The sequence below is a fragment of the Callorhinus ursinus genome, unplaced genomic scaffold (genome assembly GCF_003265705.2).
Source record: "Callorhinus ursinus isolate GAN/ISIS: 27379988/994484 unplaced genomic scaffold, GSC_fseal_2.0 scaffold12, whole genome shotgun sequence".
In the NCBI taxonomy this organism is placed as follows: Eukaryota; Metazoa; Chordata; class Mammalia; order Carnivora; family Otariidae; genus Callorhinus; species Callorhinus ursinus.
Genome location: NW_027397074.1, coordinates 18,636,957 through 18,653,022, shown reverse-complemented (window position 1 = coordinate 18,653,022; position 16,066 = coordinate 18,636,957). Strand labels below are relative to the sequence as shown.

Sequence of the window (16,066 nt, the reverse complement as noted above, 5' to 3'; positions counted from 1 at the left end):
ATTACTGGGCTGAATTTAGAGACATCTGGATGAAGCAGATACAAAAATAACAGAGAGGAAACAATGCTATGGGATTTTCCAAACACTAAGGGTAGAAGTGGGTAAATCAGGCAGTCCCAAAGGGCTCTTCTTTTAATAGCTTTACTAATTATTGAAAATATATAATCCTCATGCTAATGCAGAAGCTATTCAAAGAGGGTATCATATTAAAGGAGATTAAGAATATTGGTGTCAGGGAAGGAGGCAACTACACACTCCAATTACAATTGTGTATGTGACAAACGAGGCCCAGACATGACGAATACAGCCCCAAACATGGTGCCAGCCCCCAAACAACTTTTAGCTCTTTGAGCAATGCACAAAGATAAGTCAGAACAAATCTCCATAGAATAAATTCACTCGGGATATTAAGTACCAACCATGTGCCATGCCAGGTGCTGTCTGCACGAGGGATGCAAAGATAAATAAGGTATTAGATAGAGTCCTTGGACTCCAGAAGCTCACAGTTCACTGCGTATGAGAGACACACAAGCAGATGGCTACCACTTCGAGAAGTCTGCACTGTAACAGCAACACAAACTGTGTGTACTGGAGGCACAGAGGATGGAGGCTCCAACTAAAATTGAAAAACAAAAAAAACAGAACGGATCCTGCCATAAGATGAAGAGCAGCCTGTGGAAGGGATAAATCATAGCAATCTGGTCACTCATCACACATAAAATTTTAATAGGAAACCAAATTGAACAGTCACTAGATGCCCAAGGTGAAATGATGTGTTGTATGCCAGACCTCTTACTACCCTGAGGAAAAATATTGAAGTGACCAAGCAAGCAGGTCACAAGGTAAGTTAAGAAGATAAACCCAAATAAATGAAAACACAATGTATAAAACTAGAAACCTACCAACTCATCATCATAACAGTAATGGTGGTGGGGGACAACAGCACACTTCACTAAACACATTAGAAAAGCTGGTGTTTTAGCAATAATATTTTAATGTGCTTAACAGAATATGCACTGCTAGTTGGGGGAGGCTGTAAGAAAGCAGTGGACATGCTAAGTTAAACAGAATGGAATAGTCTTTGGAAATGTCTTGAGAACTCACGTCTTGGGAATCTCTTCTGTTAGATAAGCAGGCAAATACCTAACTTTCCCATATAAATTTTGGGAAAGCCACTCCGCTTGGTTGTATAAATCACCACACAATAACCTACACTTGATCTTTTTGAAAACCAGAGGGACCGTGTGAGGACAAGAAAGACCACCAAAGAGGGGTCACACGCACAGAAAAGAAGTACAGATCATCTTTGGTATTTGCTAATAAAACTTGGTACATATTGATGGAATCTCAGCAACTGAAAAGAGTGGGGACTGATACCAACTGAAGGTTTACTCTAATTTAAAAGCTGTTCTGAGTACTCTTACATGTATCATTTCATCCTTTCCATCAATCATCCTGTACTTTTTCTTTTCTTTTAAATAAGAGAACTAAGCTCTAAATGCACAAGAAACTTCCTCAGTAAGTCATTCATCCATCACATAGCACTTGTGAACTTCCCATTATACCTCATCATCTTAAATGTGGTTGATGCTTGAAAAATGCATGGATGAACACAGATATATACACGATATAATGAAAGTGCTTTTACTAAGTGAACCCAAGTTTGTAAAAGTCTCAATTAGTATATTATGTAATGAGTATATGGTTCCTGAATTTGGTTTTGCTATTTAAAATCCTCTCAGAAATTAATAACATGGCTTTAGGTACTGAAGTTGATAAGTATTATCAACAGTGAAACTCTCTTTCCATCTTTCTACTATAGTAGCCATAAGGTCTTCCTAAAAATACGTTGTCACCTCAGGATATTCTCTTCAACTTTATAAAAGGAGATTCCTCCAAATTCTTAAATATAATCACTGAGGATTTATACTCTAGTTTGAATATGTTCACTTTCTGCAGTACAAACCCCAATGGGAAAATGCCTTAAATAGCAATGATCTGATGAACAGGAACATTTTTGCCAGCAGCAGATCTATCTATAGCCCAGTTGTCTTGTCATCCCTGGCAGGAAACAGCTCCTATTCTCAGTGCCATGCTATATACTTCTTGGGGATAGCCTTTAATACTTTTATCTATTCCCTTATGAAACTTCTTAGGTTTTAAGTAGGTAAAAAAAAAAATCAAGGTAAGGCCTTTTATCAAAAATTTTTAAGTGGGTAAAAGGCACACATTGCTGGACTCAGTATGTTTTATTACTTGAATTATTGGCACTTGCAGTAAACAACAAGATTTATATTCCCCTCCCTTTCAAAGTCTATAGATGTGTGATCAGTGTTCGGAGTCACTGGGTTCTATGAATAGTCTGAAATGCATGAATTATTTAATATGTGTGGTTCCACTTCATATGAGACTAAGCACAGGAACATCATATGGATTTTCATGGGTCAGCTTTCTTAAGCAATGTCTAGAGTCTCTCAGGGCTTACGGGAGGCTTACTAGAGCTATTAGCAATGGACCCCATGCCTTCTGGTATACAACCAATTCTTACAAAGCCATTTAGTGTACTTTTTCCCCCTTGGGAGCCAAGTTTAACATCTCTGGATCTTAAATTTCTCATTTTGAAAATGACTAATTGAGTCTTAGATACCTTTAATAGTCATTCACCTTGTAATGCTGTGTCATTTCATAATTGTTTGAATAAGAGAAATGAAAGGGACTCACAAATAAAAGAGCTATAATAACTGCCATTTACTAAGTGCTTATGATGACAGACATTGTGCTAGTGTTTTACACTCCTTTAGATAATTTAATCCTCCCAACACCTCTGCCACATAGATGCTATTACCCCTATTTCACAGATAAAGAAACAACGGCTCAGAGGAATTAAATGAATTGGCCAAAGGACCACACAGCAAGTAAGAGGTAATACTAATATCTGAACCCGTTTTTATCTCGCTCTGACACCCAGTAATTAAGAGTACCGCTTGTGTACTATTTGATTTTTTTTTAAAAAGTACATGTACTATTTGATTGAAGTAGCTATATGTGGTGTGAATCTAAGGCTAGAAAATATGACAGTTGTAAACAAACCAAAGTTGTACATGGGTCATAAATACTTCAAGTAATATGTTCCTTGTTTACCACTGTATTGTTTAAAAACCCATAGGCTGTGCAAACATGAAATTACCCAGACATCAAACTTTCTGGAGATGGAAAATAATTAGAAACTTTGAGACCCCAAAATATCTGAGAAATGTCAAAATATTTTACAATATACACCAGATAATGGTATCATTACAATATTAGGTCTTCTGAAATTTTTAAAGGCCACAGTTATGATCATCATGATTCATTGCATTTAGGTGAGTTTCAAATGTGCAAATACCTAATGCAAATACCAAATCCTAATTGCAAATACAATGTACAGAATTCATGTCAAACAGTTCCTATTTTACAAAACCCATCATTGCAGTTTCATGTGTTAATTTTTTTGGAAAGAATGCTTAGCTTGTCATATGGAGATGTAAGGTAGACAGAAACAAAACCCCAGATATTCAATATTATGGTATAATTTACGTGTCACACTTTGGACATCCCTGACAGTGTGAAGTGTGCTACTGGGATGGGTTAAGACACAAATATCCATGTCCAGCCATCAGGTTGTAGATGTATACTGTTTTTGCCATGTACTACAGATAGGTGTAGTTCTTGGAAAATCTGAGTTCCAGGGGTACTTTGTCTTGCTACTTTTTATTCTTTTTGAGATCTTCCATTCAATTTTCTTCTTCTTTGTTCCACTCCCTCAAGGTCCTGAGATAAATAACATTTTATCATTTCCAGATAATGTAACAATTATTTAATTTACATTCTCTGAGATATTTACACATTAATATCTTATTCCTAAAGATGATAATTTTCTGGAGAGGAATAACTCCAAAAATGAGAATGTCAGGTATTTGGGCAAGCTCTTGTGGGAAAGATCTTGCATAGTTTCTGTGATCTTTGAGTATACCAGGGAAGTTGGCCTCTGCCCTCTCTCTTCTGGCCTCAGTGCAATGGTAGATACCAAGCAAGGTACAGAGAGACACCCACCTTAAGCAGCAGATTGAAACCATGGGAACCCAGAGCTGGGATGCTTACAGGGAGTCAAATGGGGTTTGAAAGACAGATCTTTGTTTTGTCACATTCCTTGAAAGAAGCTCTAATACAGTAAGTAGGTTTCCAAGTTGAGGGTTTGTGTATATGATGAAGCAAGTTGGTAGGACTGAGGATGAGAATTTTCCCCTTAATAAAGTTGGTTAACAGCCTAAAATTAGTATTAGAAATATTCCCTAGCTAAGTAGAAACAAAATGGTCAAACTTAAGCTATTGGCCTTAAATAGTTACCTAACATTATTTTCCAAGAGAAAAACTGAAACAGTTGCTTCAAAGAATTCAAATAATGTAATCTTCTTAAGACCTGTTGTTATCAGGTTTCTCTTTGTCCATATAGTTCAGAATTACACAACTGACCTGATTGATATGCACTTTATAAAACTCTTTTAAAGAAATAGCATGAAATACAAATTTTTCTCAACTTCATTTGTGCACGTATGCTACTCTCCCCTAACTAAAGGGTCATTCTTTTTTTACACACAATGATAAGTAATAAATGAAGTTTAAAATGGTTTTACTGCTTTAAGTAACATCTTAGACACTAATCAACATGAAATGTCTTAATATCAATTGACAAGACTAATACAACTTTTTTAAAAAGAGAGAGAGATAGCCCAGAAATAAACCTATGCTTATATGGTCAATTAATCTATGACAAAAGAGGCAAGAGTATACAAAGGAAAAAAGACAGTGTCTTCAATAAATGGTGCTGGAAAAACTGGACAGTCACTTGCAAAAGAATGAAGCTGGACTACTTCCTTACACCATATACAAAAATAAACTCAAAATGGATTAAAGGCCTAAATGTGAGACCTGAAACGACAGAACTCCTAGAAGAGAACACAAGCAGTAATTTCTTTGACATTGGCTACAGACACATTTTTCTAGACATGTCTCCTCAGGCAAAGGACAAAAAGCAAAAATAAACTACTGGGACCACACCAAAATAAAAACCTTCTGCACAGCGAAGGAAAGCATCAACAAAACAAAAAGGCAACCTACTAAAATGAAAGATAATTTTTGCAAATGATATATCTGATTAAGAGTTAATATTCAAAATATATATAGAACTTATACACCACCAAAAAAACCCCAATCAACCCAATTAAAAAATTGGCAGAGGACTTGAATAGACATTTTTCAAAAGAAAATATCCAGATGGTCAAAAAACACATGAGAAGATGTCCAACATCATTCGTTGTAAGGGAAATGCAAATCAAAACCACAATGAGATATCACCTCACACCTGTCAGAATGACTAGAATCAAAAAGACAAGAAGTAACAAATGTTGGCGAGAACTGGAGAAAAAGGAACACTTCTGCACTGTTGATGGGAATGCAAATTGATGGAACCACTATGGAAAACAGTATGGAGAGTCCTCAAAAAATTAAAAATACAAATATCATATTATCCAATAATTCCACTACTGGGTATTTACACAAAGAAAATGAAAATAATAATTCAAAAAGATATATGCACCCCTATGTTTACTGCAGCATTATTTACAGTAGCCAGGATATGGAAGTGACCCAAGTGACCACTGATAGATGAAGGGATAAAGAAGAGATGGAGCACACGCGTGCACACGTGCACACACACACACACACACACACAGGAATATTACTCAGCCATAAAAAATGAGATCTTGCCATTTGTGACAACATGGATGGACCTAGAGGGTATTATGCTAAGTGAAATAAGTCAGTCAGAGAAAGGCAAATACCATCTGATTCCACTTACATGTGGAATCTAAAAACAAACAAGCAAACAAACAAAAAGCAGAAACAGACCCATAAACAGGAAATTAGTGGTTGCCAGAAGGGAGTGGAGTGGGGATTTGGGCAAAATGGGTGAAGGGGGGTGAGAGATACAGGCTTTCAGATAAAAACACAATAAAATCACAATTAAAAAGGAGAGAGAGAGATGCACACTGAAAAACTGACAAAGGTGATAAATCTTGAGTCTAAGGGTCTTAGAGAAAGCTCATATGTATAAGCTATAACAGAAAAATTTCAAACAGAATGCAGGAAACACTTTGAATTTGGATATAATGATCAACAAACCTCTCTTTATATCCTCTCAGAGAGGTCTCAAATAATAGGAATGGATAGATTAATGACAAAATATCTACGAGATGTACTGGCTAGTCCAAAATCAGAAAAATCCTTGGTAGTGTGTACATAACTTTATTACTCAGGCTGATTTCCTTCCTGGGTCCTCATGTTTGTCTTGGAAAACATACAAACAAAGGGGTCAAGTGCAGGATCCATCTTAAATGAGAGAGAAGCAAGGTAAATGGCTTGAAGATTAACACCCAGGAGGATGTACTCCCACTGGGTATTCCCCAGGCTGGGTAATTTCATTATACAATTATCTTCCAACTTACAAAATATCATATGGCATACTTCCAATGACCATATTTCATCAATCTTTGGGGTGATTTCTTTTCAATCTAGGCTTTAAAGCACTCCTAAAAAAGAGTCTGCCATTTAATTAGCTGCCTTGATTCCTTTGTCTGATCCAGATTGTGACAAGCAGATCGGCAGATGATGCCAAAGATACAAAAGACATGATTTGAACAACCGAAAGCGGCCCCACATCTTCACCAGAAATTCACTACTGAGACCCCTTCTGAGTGTCCAGCACAATATGAATCAACGCATGGAGTTTCACTTTCTTTTATTGTTTCTCTGATTGTTAATCCTTCACTTTCTAGATATGGAAGATTATTTTGTTACAATAAAAATAGGATAAAAATGTTCAAAAGAAACCTGGACAGGTGCTGAGACTAAAGCACTCTTTAATAGCTTCATGAAATAATCATATTTCCCAAAATACAGAATGAGAAGTCTCTATATATTCACAGTAATGCATAGTAGGAAATCATTACCAGCTAAATGAGAGCTCTAAAGCAGAGTATGGAGAAAATCAGGTGTTATCTGATTTTCTATCTAAACATGAGAAAGTCTCATTTAGGAATCAATTCTCCATGCCATCTGTATAAGACAGTCTTAATTTGGCATAACATTATTCTGTCTGTTATACACCTGCTTGTTCCCTGGACTATGAAAGAAAAATAGCGATTTTTCAAGCATAATAATCCTATCTTTTTAATTAATATAGATATTGAAATACAAAAATGAAACTCAGCTTTATGCCAGTTGGATTTCAGATATTTCAGAGACTAAGGCACAGTATTCACAATTACTTTGCTTATTTTGGGTTACCACAAAACAGTTGCGTTAAAAAAGTGCAAATGCATTTTTGCAAGGAATCTTCTAGAAAAGCCATTAGGATAACATGGAAATGAAGGTACATTACAGAAAAACGCAGGAGGATCCAATGTCGTCATGATATTAAAATTCACGCGTCTACATTTCTAGATATTAGCTGGAGACAGCAGCAATTAATCTTTTTTCCATGAACCTTAATTTTCAGCCTCTCATGATTATTAATTTTTAAAGAACACATAAAACACCGAAAGAAGGACAAAATTTAGACTGTTATGGTCATTTCCTTTACCTCAATGATCAATCTGTAAATCACTGAGAGTTATAAATTGAAGAATACAAGTCCTGCATTCAACTCAACTATGGTAGCCAAAACCTAATAAAATTCAGAGTGAATGGCTTAAAGGGGGAAAAAATAAACTACCCTCCCCCCAAAATTCTAACCAGTTTCTGACATACCAATTATGTTCTAGCAATTGGTTGCTATACCTTTAATCATCATAAATATTTATAACAAGGACAATGTCCTCAGTCTTTTGATTGAGATTTTAAATTGCCCTCTAAGCAATTAACTGCTAAAATTACCCATTTGTCTAAAATTGATATTATGCTAAGAAACAAACCATTAGTTAATAGTGAATATTTATTTCACAATGTCATACTGAGAAAATAGCAGTGATTCTAGAAATTTAGTTAACATTGACAATTTTTGTTATGAGTTTATTCCAGTATTTACAAGGAATATACATCAAGCAAGATAAAACTTTAACAGATGTTTTGCTGAGGATATAGTATAAAATCAGGGTAGAATATTCCATGCTTTGTTATGAAATCACAAGTTATGTACCATTCCAGTTGTTCTTCCCCCCCCTTCATTTTTCAATGATACATCATCTTTGTAATGCTTGAGATGATTCACACTAAAGAACAACTTTAGTTGACAAGACATCCCATATTATTACCATAAACAAGGATATATGAAATGTAAATAAAAATATGTACATTTTTAGAATCCAAGATAAATGTTTCACATATACTGTCTTGCTGCCCAATAATGAAACTAAAAGTCGAAACTGCCAGATTTAGAAGCAAAAGGATTTGATCACTGTGCTTTCCTTCTGTTCAACATAATGAATATTCAGTATTTATGACATTGCAATCATTTAATGATCTACGAGCTATTTAGGCAAACACAGAGCTTTGGAGTTATTAGAGAACATGCTCTTTTCAACATAATAGTTTACCTCACCTGGTTTTCACATCTTAAATTACAGAGAACCATTACAAGGTCTTATTTTAGCTCAACTGTTTTTTTTTAATTAACATCTAGCTCAGCGTTATGAACAGCTGTTAACTTAGTAAATATTATTCTTATGCTCTTCATTTTGCATTCATAGATTTAGGTGACAATAAATATCACCACATGAAAAAAATACGTTAATACATCTAATAGAAATACCCGTGGGACATCTGTCACTATGTCATAGTCAGACTTCTCTGAGAATAATTTCACCTGCAGTGCAGATCCTGAATGTAACCCTGGAGGAGTGCATTGTGTCTAAGCAGGTGAAGAAAAGCCAGTGCATAATTAGGTGAGTGGCCTCCCATGGAAACCAACATGGTAATAAGGGCCGTCTGCTTCCGTGCACTGCAATTCAGATGCCAAAACACAGGCATTAACAAGCTGCATTCTATTTTTTAACTTCCCACACCCTCAGAGAAGGTATAAGTATTATCTTCAATATGAAAATGATGACAAACCTATGTGACTGAGTGCATATAAAGTCAAATAATAAGCTAATTACAGTAATTTAATGTATTAATTATGCAGTGTAGGGAAAAGAACATTGGACAAAGAGTCAAAAAGCCCTTTCTAGGATGGTTAATCCTGGAAGGAGCTTGCTTGGTTACAGCAGGCTCACTTAAAGAGGTGTTTTTCTTTTTCAATTATACCAACATTAACGTTTAAATATTACGACTGTGACCTGAGCCATCAGGTTTACTATGAATACTTTTCTTCCCCCTGCACAATAATCTGTTTTTCCTGGTGTTAGTGATGACCTAGTTCTTTTGTTTACTGGCTTGTTTTCCTTCATTTAGTTTTCTTTGTAGTTACTGCTAATTCAATGCCAAACTCTTTTCCCATCTTGGAAATCTGCTCAAACACGTTAGGTGTTCCACCTAACGACTTCCTCTTCTTGGAAATCTCTCCTGGCAACTTCTGACCTACTCTAATTGGACCAGTGGATTACTGTCCCGACCTGATGCATAACTGTCATCCTGGGACTCTCTTCAACATTGTTCTGAAAATCTCTTGCATCTCTCTCCTGGGCTAGCCTCTGTTACCCGGTTTCTTTGTCTTCTCTGCCTTGGTTTACGTCCGAGTTCTAGTGGAGTACATCCTTGAGTAGCTTCCTGAGAAAGGATGCTAGGGTGGGCATAATTTTCAACTCCTTGAACATCTGAAAATAATTATTTTCCCCTCACGTTTACTTGATACTTTGTATAGCATACTAGGTTGAGAGAATAATTTTATTTATTTTTAAGTAAGCTCTACACCCACAATGGGGCTTGAACTCACAATCCTGGGGTCAAGAGTCACGTGCTCTACCAACTGAGCCAGCCAGGCACCCCAGAAGAATAGTCTGAAATCTGAACCATCAAGCCACTACCCCACTGCTGTCTCCCTTCTGGTGTCGCTGTTGAAATACCTAATGCTGCTGTGATTTTGGTCCATTGCAGTAAAGCCATTTCCTTTTGTAGGATTTTTCTTTGAAACCAGTCTTCTGAAATTTTGCAATAAATAAATTTTGTCAGTCTATTTTCATTAAATGTTATGGGCATTTAATGGACCCTATTAATCTTGAAATTCACATCATTCACAGCTGGAAATAGTGTAGTTTAATGATTATTACTTTAATGATTCCCTCCTATTTTCTCCAGTTATTCAGATGTTGGATACCCTGGCCTGGACCCCTAATTTTTTTTGATACTTTCATTTTTAGATTCATGTTTTATGCTCTATTTTCTGGCATACTTCTTCAACTTTATCATCCACTTTTTTTGTTAATTTTTATTTCCATCATCATATTTTTAATTTCTAAAAAGCAACTTTCTGTTCACGAAATGCCTCTTCTTAAAAATAGCCCATCATTCTTCTTTTATAGATATACCATTATTCTTATACCTCTTGGAGAATACTGATGATTTCTGGAAGTTTTCTTTCCTATCTTTGTCTAATTAATGCACGCAACTTTGCTTCCTCTAAGCTACTTATTTGTCAAAGGGGGTCTTCACTGTAGTCACCTGGATTCTTCTGGTCTCTTGGACTGGTCAGATTATCCACAAGAGATGCTTAAATTTTCTACTGTGAGGTAGAAACAGGTCTGATACCTGTTTCTTGAAGCACCACAGGCCAGACTCTGTCTCTCATGCTCTTCCCTATTGTACCCACCCGCCCAGCCCCTGCCCACTGTGACCACCTCACTGGCAGAGTGAGGAGCTGTAGGGGAAGGCAGGCTGTAAGGTTGTGAGAGGGAACCAGGCCAGGATAGCTAGCAAGCATACATGTCTTGTGGGGTTAAAGCCATCAGGGTCACAGGGAGAGCGAGGGGACACTGTGGGTCATGGGAGGCACCCTGAGCTCTCAGCCCTGGGTCTGAGCAAATGCCCACCATTTGCTTCTTAAAGGGATTTTGAAATCTGATTCTGATTCTGGAAGATGAGAAGAGAGAATATATATATATATATATATATATATATATATATATATATATATATATATATATATATATATTTGCAGGTGACTGACTCTGCCATGGAGCCAAATTTGAAGACCTTTCAAGGACTACTGAGGTTTCTTGTACTCTTAAGAAGTACTGAGACTATCCAGTACACTTTGGCAAATCCTCAAGGAGCCAAGATTTCAACAGCAATGGGTAAAGGAATACCATATATCAATATATTTTGCTGACTTTCAGTTACTCAAAAAAGCATAAGAAGAGGTAAATCGTATCATGCTCTTTTAAAGGCAAAAACATAGTAGAGCATCAATCTGTGACCACATCAAACCACTTCTGAGTGGGTATAATTCCTACTCTATATGACTAATATCCAGACTCACCGTGGGTATTGCATCTAATTTTTGACATTATTTCTATGCTGAATGAAGAACACATTCACCATTAAGTTTCTCACCACACCTTAGGTGACACTAACTAGAAACCATGTTTACTGCCACAGCACTACAAGGGCTGGGAACAGGGAGCAAACACTAGGTATGTGAAGTACAATGGAGGACCATGGATGAGAGAAAAACTTGCAAAACTTGGGGAAGAGCTACTGAAATATGATTTCAAGGAAGTACAGACTAGTTGAAAAACCACAATACAGAGATCAATTTCCTCATAACCACGAGAAGATAAAGGAAAAAGAAAATGGCACGGAAGAAGCAGAACTTAAAAGTGCCACAAAAATCATCAGTGACACTGACCTGAGGATGGTGAACACAACTATGCTTTGTGGAAAAAGCTCTTTTCTTTGTTTCACCAACAAAATTTTCCACCAATACTTGCCCACAACTAATGACACACAGAGGCTGGTGAGAAAACCAAGCAAAGACAATAAAAATCCAGTGATGCCATGGCTCCTTTTTTTCCTTAAGATTATTTATTTATTTATTTATTTATTTATTTATTTATTTAGTGCAAGAGTGTGAGAACAGGGGGAGGGGCAGAGGAAGAGAGGAAGAGAGGAAGAGAGGGAGAGAATCTCAAGCAGACTTTGCACTGAGCACGGAACCTGATGCGGGGCTCAATCTGACAACCCTGAGATCATGACCTGAGCTGAAATCAAGAGTTGGATGCTTAACTGAGCCACCCTTTGAAAGGGTTCAGTCAGATCTTTAATCTCAATTCTGTCACTGAACTAGGAAGTCAGGAAATAAAAGTTTGCTCAGAGTAGCTGCTGATGTCCAGTGAGACCAACAGACCCCTGGGCTCCCCCTGGGTTCTCCACAGATCCCTAGGATTAAGATAGGAAACAGGAGTATGGATGTATTGTACTGTTGGTTTTGAACCCAATCAACCCTAAGAAGAGAACATTTAACGTGTAAATGAGACAACTTGAAATGTTTTAATGTTTAGGAAAAAAAAGAACAAAATTATGTTCATGTTATGATATTAATGTTTGGAGTTGGACTTAAACATGGCAAGATTAATAAAGCACATCTTAACCATCTGTCAAAATTTCTTCCTCAATCTAACTACTAAAAAAACTGTCCATGTCAACAGATACTGATTTTGAAGAAAAATGAATAGTCAAAAAATTTAAAAGATATCTATGAATAAAACAAAAGAAAAAGTACACAACAAAAAAAGCTATATGAAACATATTGATTCTATTATTTATCTAAACAATGTTTTTTCAGAGCTGTTACAAGTTCATGCATTTTAAAATTATACAACATAACTGGCCATCATGAAAATCCTCATTATTAATGCCACAAATATTAATAAGCATCTGTGACTTATTAAAAATAAGAAAATAAATAATAGAAAAATGGACAATATAGAAGAACAGGCAAAATAATTACAAATGGTCAAGAAACATGTGAAAAAGATACTCAGTATTACTAGCAGTCAAAGAAACACTAACATAAAAGATATTCCATTTTTGCTCATCAGAAGGGCAAAAATTAAAATGACTGGTTATAGTCAATGCTTGTTAAAGTAGAGGAAAATAGTCCTTCTAGAATTCAAAACCTCATGGGCAAATGTTCCAGTCAAATTCATTAAAACTGAAGTTATGTCTCTTAATCAAGAAAATCCATTAACTGATATACAAAAGAAGTAATGTAAAGGTTTTAAACTACTATTTACTCTAGAATAATTTAGAATAACAACATTCTAGAAACAACATAAGATCCATGAATAAGAAACCGGTTGAAAATTACAGTTCATTCATACTATGGACTCACATGCAGTTATTGGGAAAATTAAACTACACAGTCATATATTGATTTTAAAGGATATCCATGATTTTTTTAAATGCCATACAATAATATATATTGTTTTTATAGAGCAAAATAAACACACACGAAATAGCGTATGAGCACATACACCTTTACAAGCAAAGGGAAAAGTACAAAAGAAAGAAGGTGTCTCTTGGAGAGAGTGGTGTAGACAGATAATGAATGGGAAGAAATGGGCACAATTCTACTTCACATACATCCACAGTACTCAGCTGGTTCTCAGGATCATGAATGCAGTCATTTGAATTATAAAATGTGAGCACATCCTTAAACTTTCAGATATACCTTTGGTATCTTCTGACTTGCTCACATATGCTAAGAAAGAGTCTCCTGTTCAAAGTGTGAAATTTTGAGACAATTTCCAAGATGGCTGCTGGGTCAAATCTTAGAAAAACTTAGTTCTTTTGACACATAGTAATCCAATTTGTAGTAAAAGAAATGAAAGAGAGCAGTAGGAAACTATTTTTATCTGTTTGTACATACAAATGAAAAAATATACATTGAGAACTCACTATAACTTTGTTTTGGATCATAATATTTTATATTAAAACTTAGCGGCACTTTAGTATGAAGGTCCAAGGTAGAGCTACCTGAGACTCTCTTTTCTTAAAAACAGTGTTACAGTGGCATTCCAGTGGATCTCACTTATTATTAGCAAACTGTTTCTCCATGAAACAAAAATAGAATAAGTTGTAAACAATAATATTCCAGTGAAAATACTTAATATTTAAACACAGTTTCCAATCACTAAACAAAGCAATAACCATGGGTTCATTTCAGTATCACTCTCTTTACGCAACATTTTTTTTTTTTAAGTTATGGTAGAGAGATTAGACTTCCACTGAAAAAATACACATGAAGAATGTTAACCCTCAGCTTAAAAAGATCTTTTCCTACCTTCACATTATCTGGATGCAGCCCCCCAGGGTGCTTGTCCATGTACTGACATAAATCAGTGTGCTAGAAGAAAAAAAGGAAAATGTATTAACATCCCTCTGGCTATAACATGATGAATCAATATTTTTCTACTTCAAAGTCACCATTGCCTTCTGAACAAAGCAAATATAAGACAAGTGGGTGGATTTTTTAGTGTATGTAGCTGAATGCTTCTCCGCCCTATCACTTTTAACCACAATTGAATCATTATCTTTATCTCTACGCTGTTTTATATTAAACATACCTGTGTATTAGAAGGAATTCATGTCCATGATTTGTTAAGTGCCTAATTTCCTAATCACTGAAAATATATTTAAAAAATAACTATAAATATATGTACCATAACTTAAAAAAAATGAAACCAACACACACACATACACACACTAAACCAATTAAACTGCAATTATCTTTTTCAAAGTGCAAATGCAAGTTATGATTATTTATTTTAGATGAGATGTAAATACTACAAATATATCATTGTAGAAAAGTTAATCATTGTACTTATTTAAATTTCTCATAACTATATTCATTAAAAAATAATTTAATAAGTTTCCAGAACCCCTGAATGTATTTGGCAAAATATACTTTATAAATTAATAGAAACACTTTCAAAATTATAAATTAGGATGACTATATCCAGATACAGGTTTTATTTATTAGGTTTTTATTTAGATTCCAGTTAGTTAACATACAGTGTAATATTAGTTTCAGGTATACAATTTAGTGATTCAACACTTAAATACAACACCCTGTGCTCATCACAATATATAACTAAAAAGGAAGATCTCTAAATATATCTTACGCTGTTATTCTTTTAATAATCTCAAGCTCAATTTGCCCACAATTGTATTTTTTTCTTCTTAATGCTTATTCTGCTTATGAATTATATAGAAATTCAGAAAACATGTAGAGTTGCTATTCCAATTTTTCTTCTCTTATTAGAGGATACTATAAGATTTATAACAGTGAAATGTTTTATCATTCTGGAAAAGCTACTGAACATGAGTATTTATGCCCCATTATTAGGCTTCAATTATTGAAGAATTTAGTTTTATGCTATATTCAAGAATCTTGCTATAGCGATGGTGACAACAGTTGATTCCTTTATTGAGCTTTTATTGCATGCCAGGTGGTATTGCTGAGGATACAGAACAAAATTTAGCATTCATTCATTATTCATCATGTTACTTCTTAAGCCCTTATTGTGTTCCAGTTACTACACTAGTCGCTAAAGTCATAGAACTAAATGAAACAGTTTCAAGTAGGAAAAAAAACAACCACCACCAAAAAACAGACATACCGATAATTATAGTACACTATATTGTATATTATTTTAGGAACAGTACTGGGCAACGTTTGAGGGCATACCAGGGGGAATGTATTGTGATGTAGAGACGGTGGAAAAGCCTCTGGAAGAAGTCAGACATGAGTAGAGAATGAAAGAAGTTAGCCAATTGAAGGGAAAAGGCAAAGAAAATAGGATTGAAGAAATGCTTTTAGATTCCTTCTAAGACAATACTGCCTTTATCTTAGACCATACCCAAGGTACTGAGCTTCCAAATGAAAGTCAAACTCCCAGAGGACAGAAACTATGTTTGATTTGGAAATTATTGCCTCTTCGGTCCAGGCAAAATGTCAACACAGAGAAGAACTGAAGAAAGGTGGAAATAGTTTTATATATCGTATAGCTCATTAAAAATGATGCTAAAATAT

General features: G+C 35.3%; 1 protein-coding gene across 6 annotated transcripts in view; it reads right to left on the bottom strand.

Annotated features, from left to right (window-relative positions):
• CDK14 (cyclin dependent kinase 14) overlaps positions 1-16,066 on the bottom strand; it is a 542,651-nt gene that overhangs the window by 269,947 nt on the left and 256,638 nt on the right. For all 6 annotated transcript variants that reach the window (XR_012380203.1, XM_025872847.2, XM_073898783.1 and 3 more), the window contains one exon: positions 14,315-14,377. Coding sequence is in view for 5 of the 6 variants with exons in the window: in XM_025872847.2 (XP_025728632.1) it covers positions 14,315-14,377 (63 nt within the window). In the remaining variant the exon portion in view is untranslated. The remainder of the gene's footprint in view (positions 1-14,314; positions 14,378-16,066) is intronic.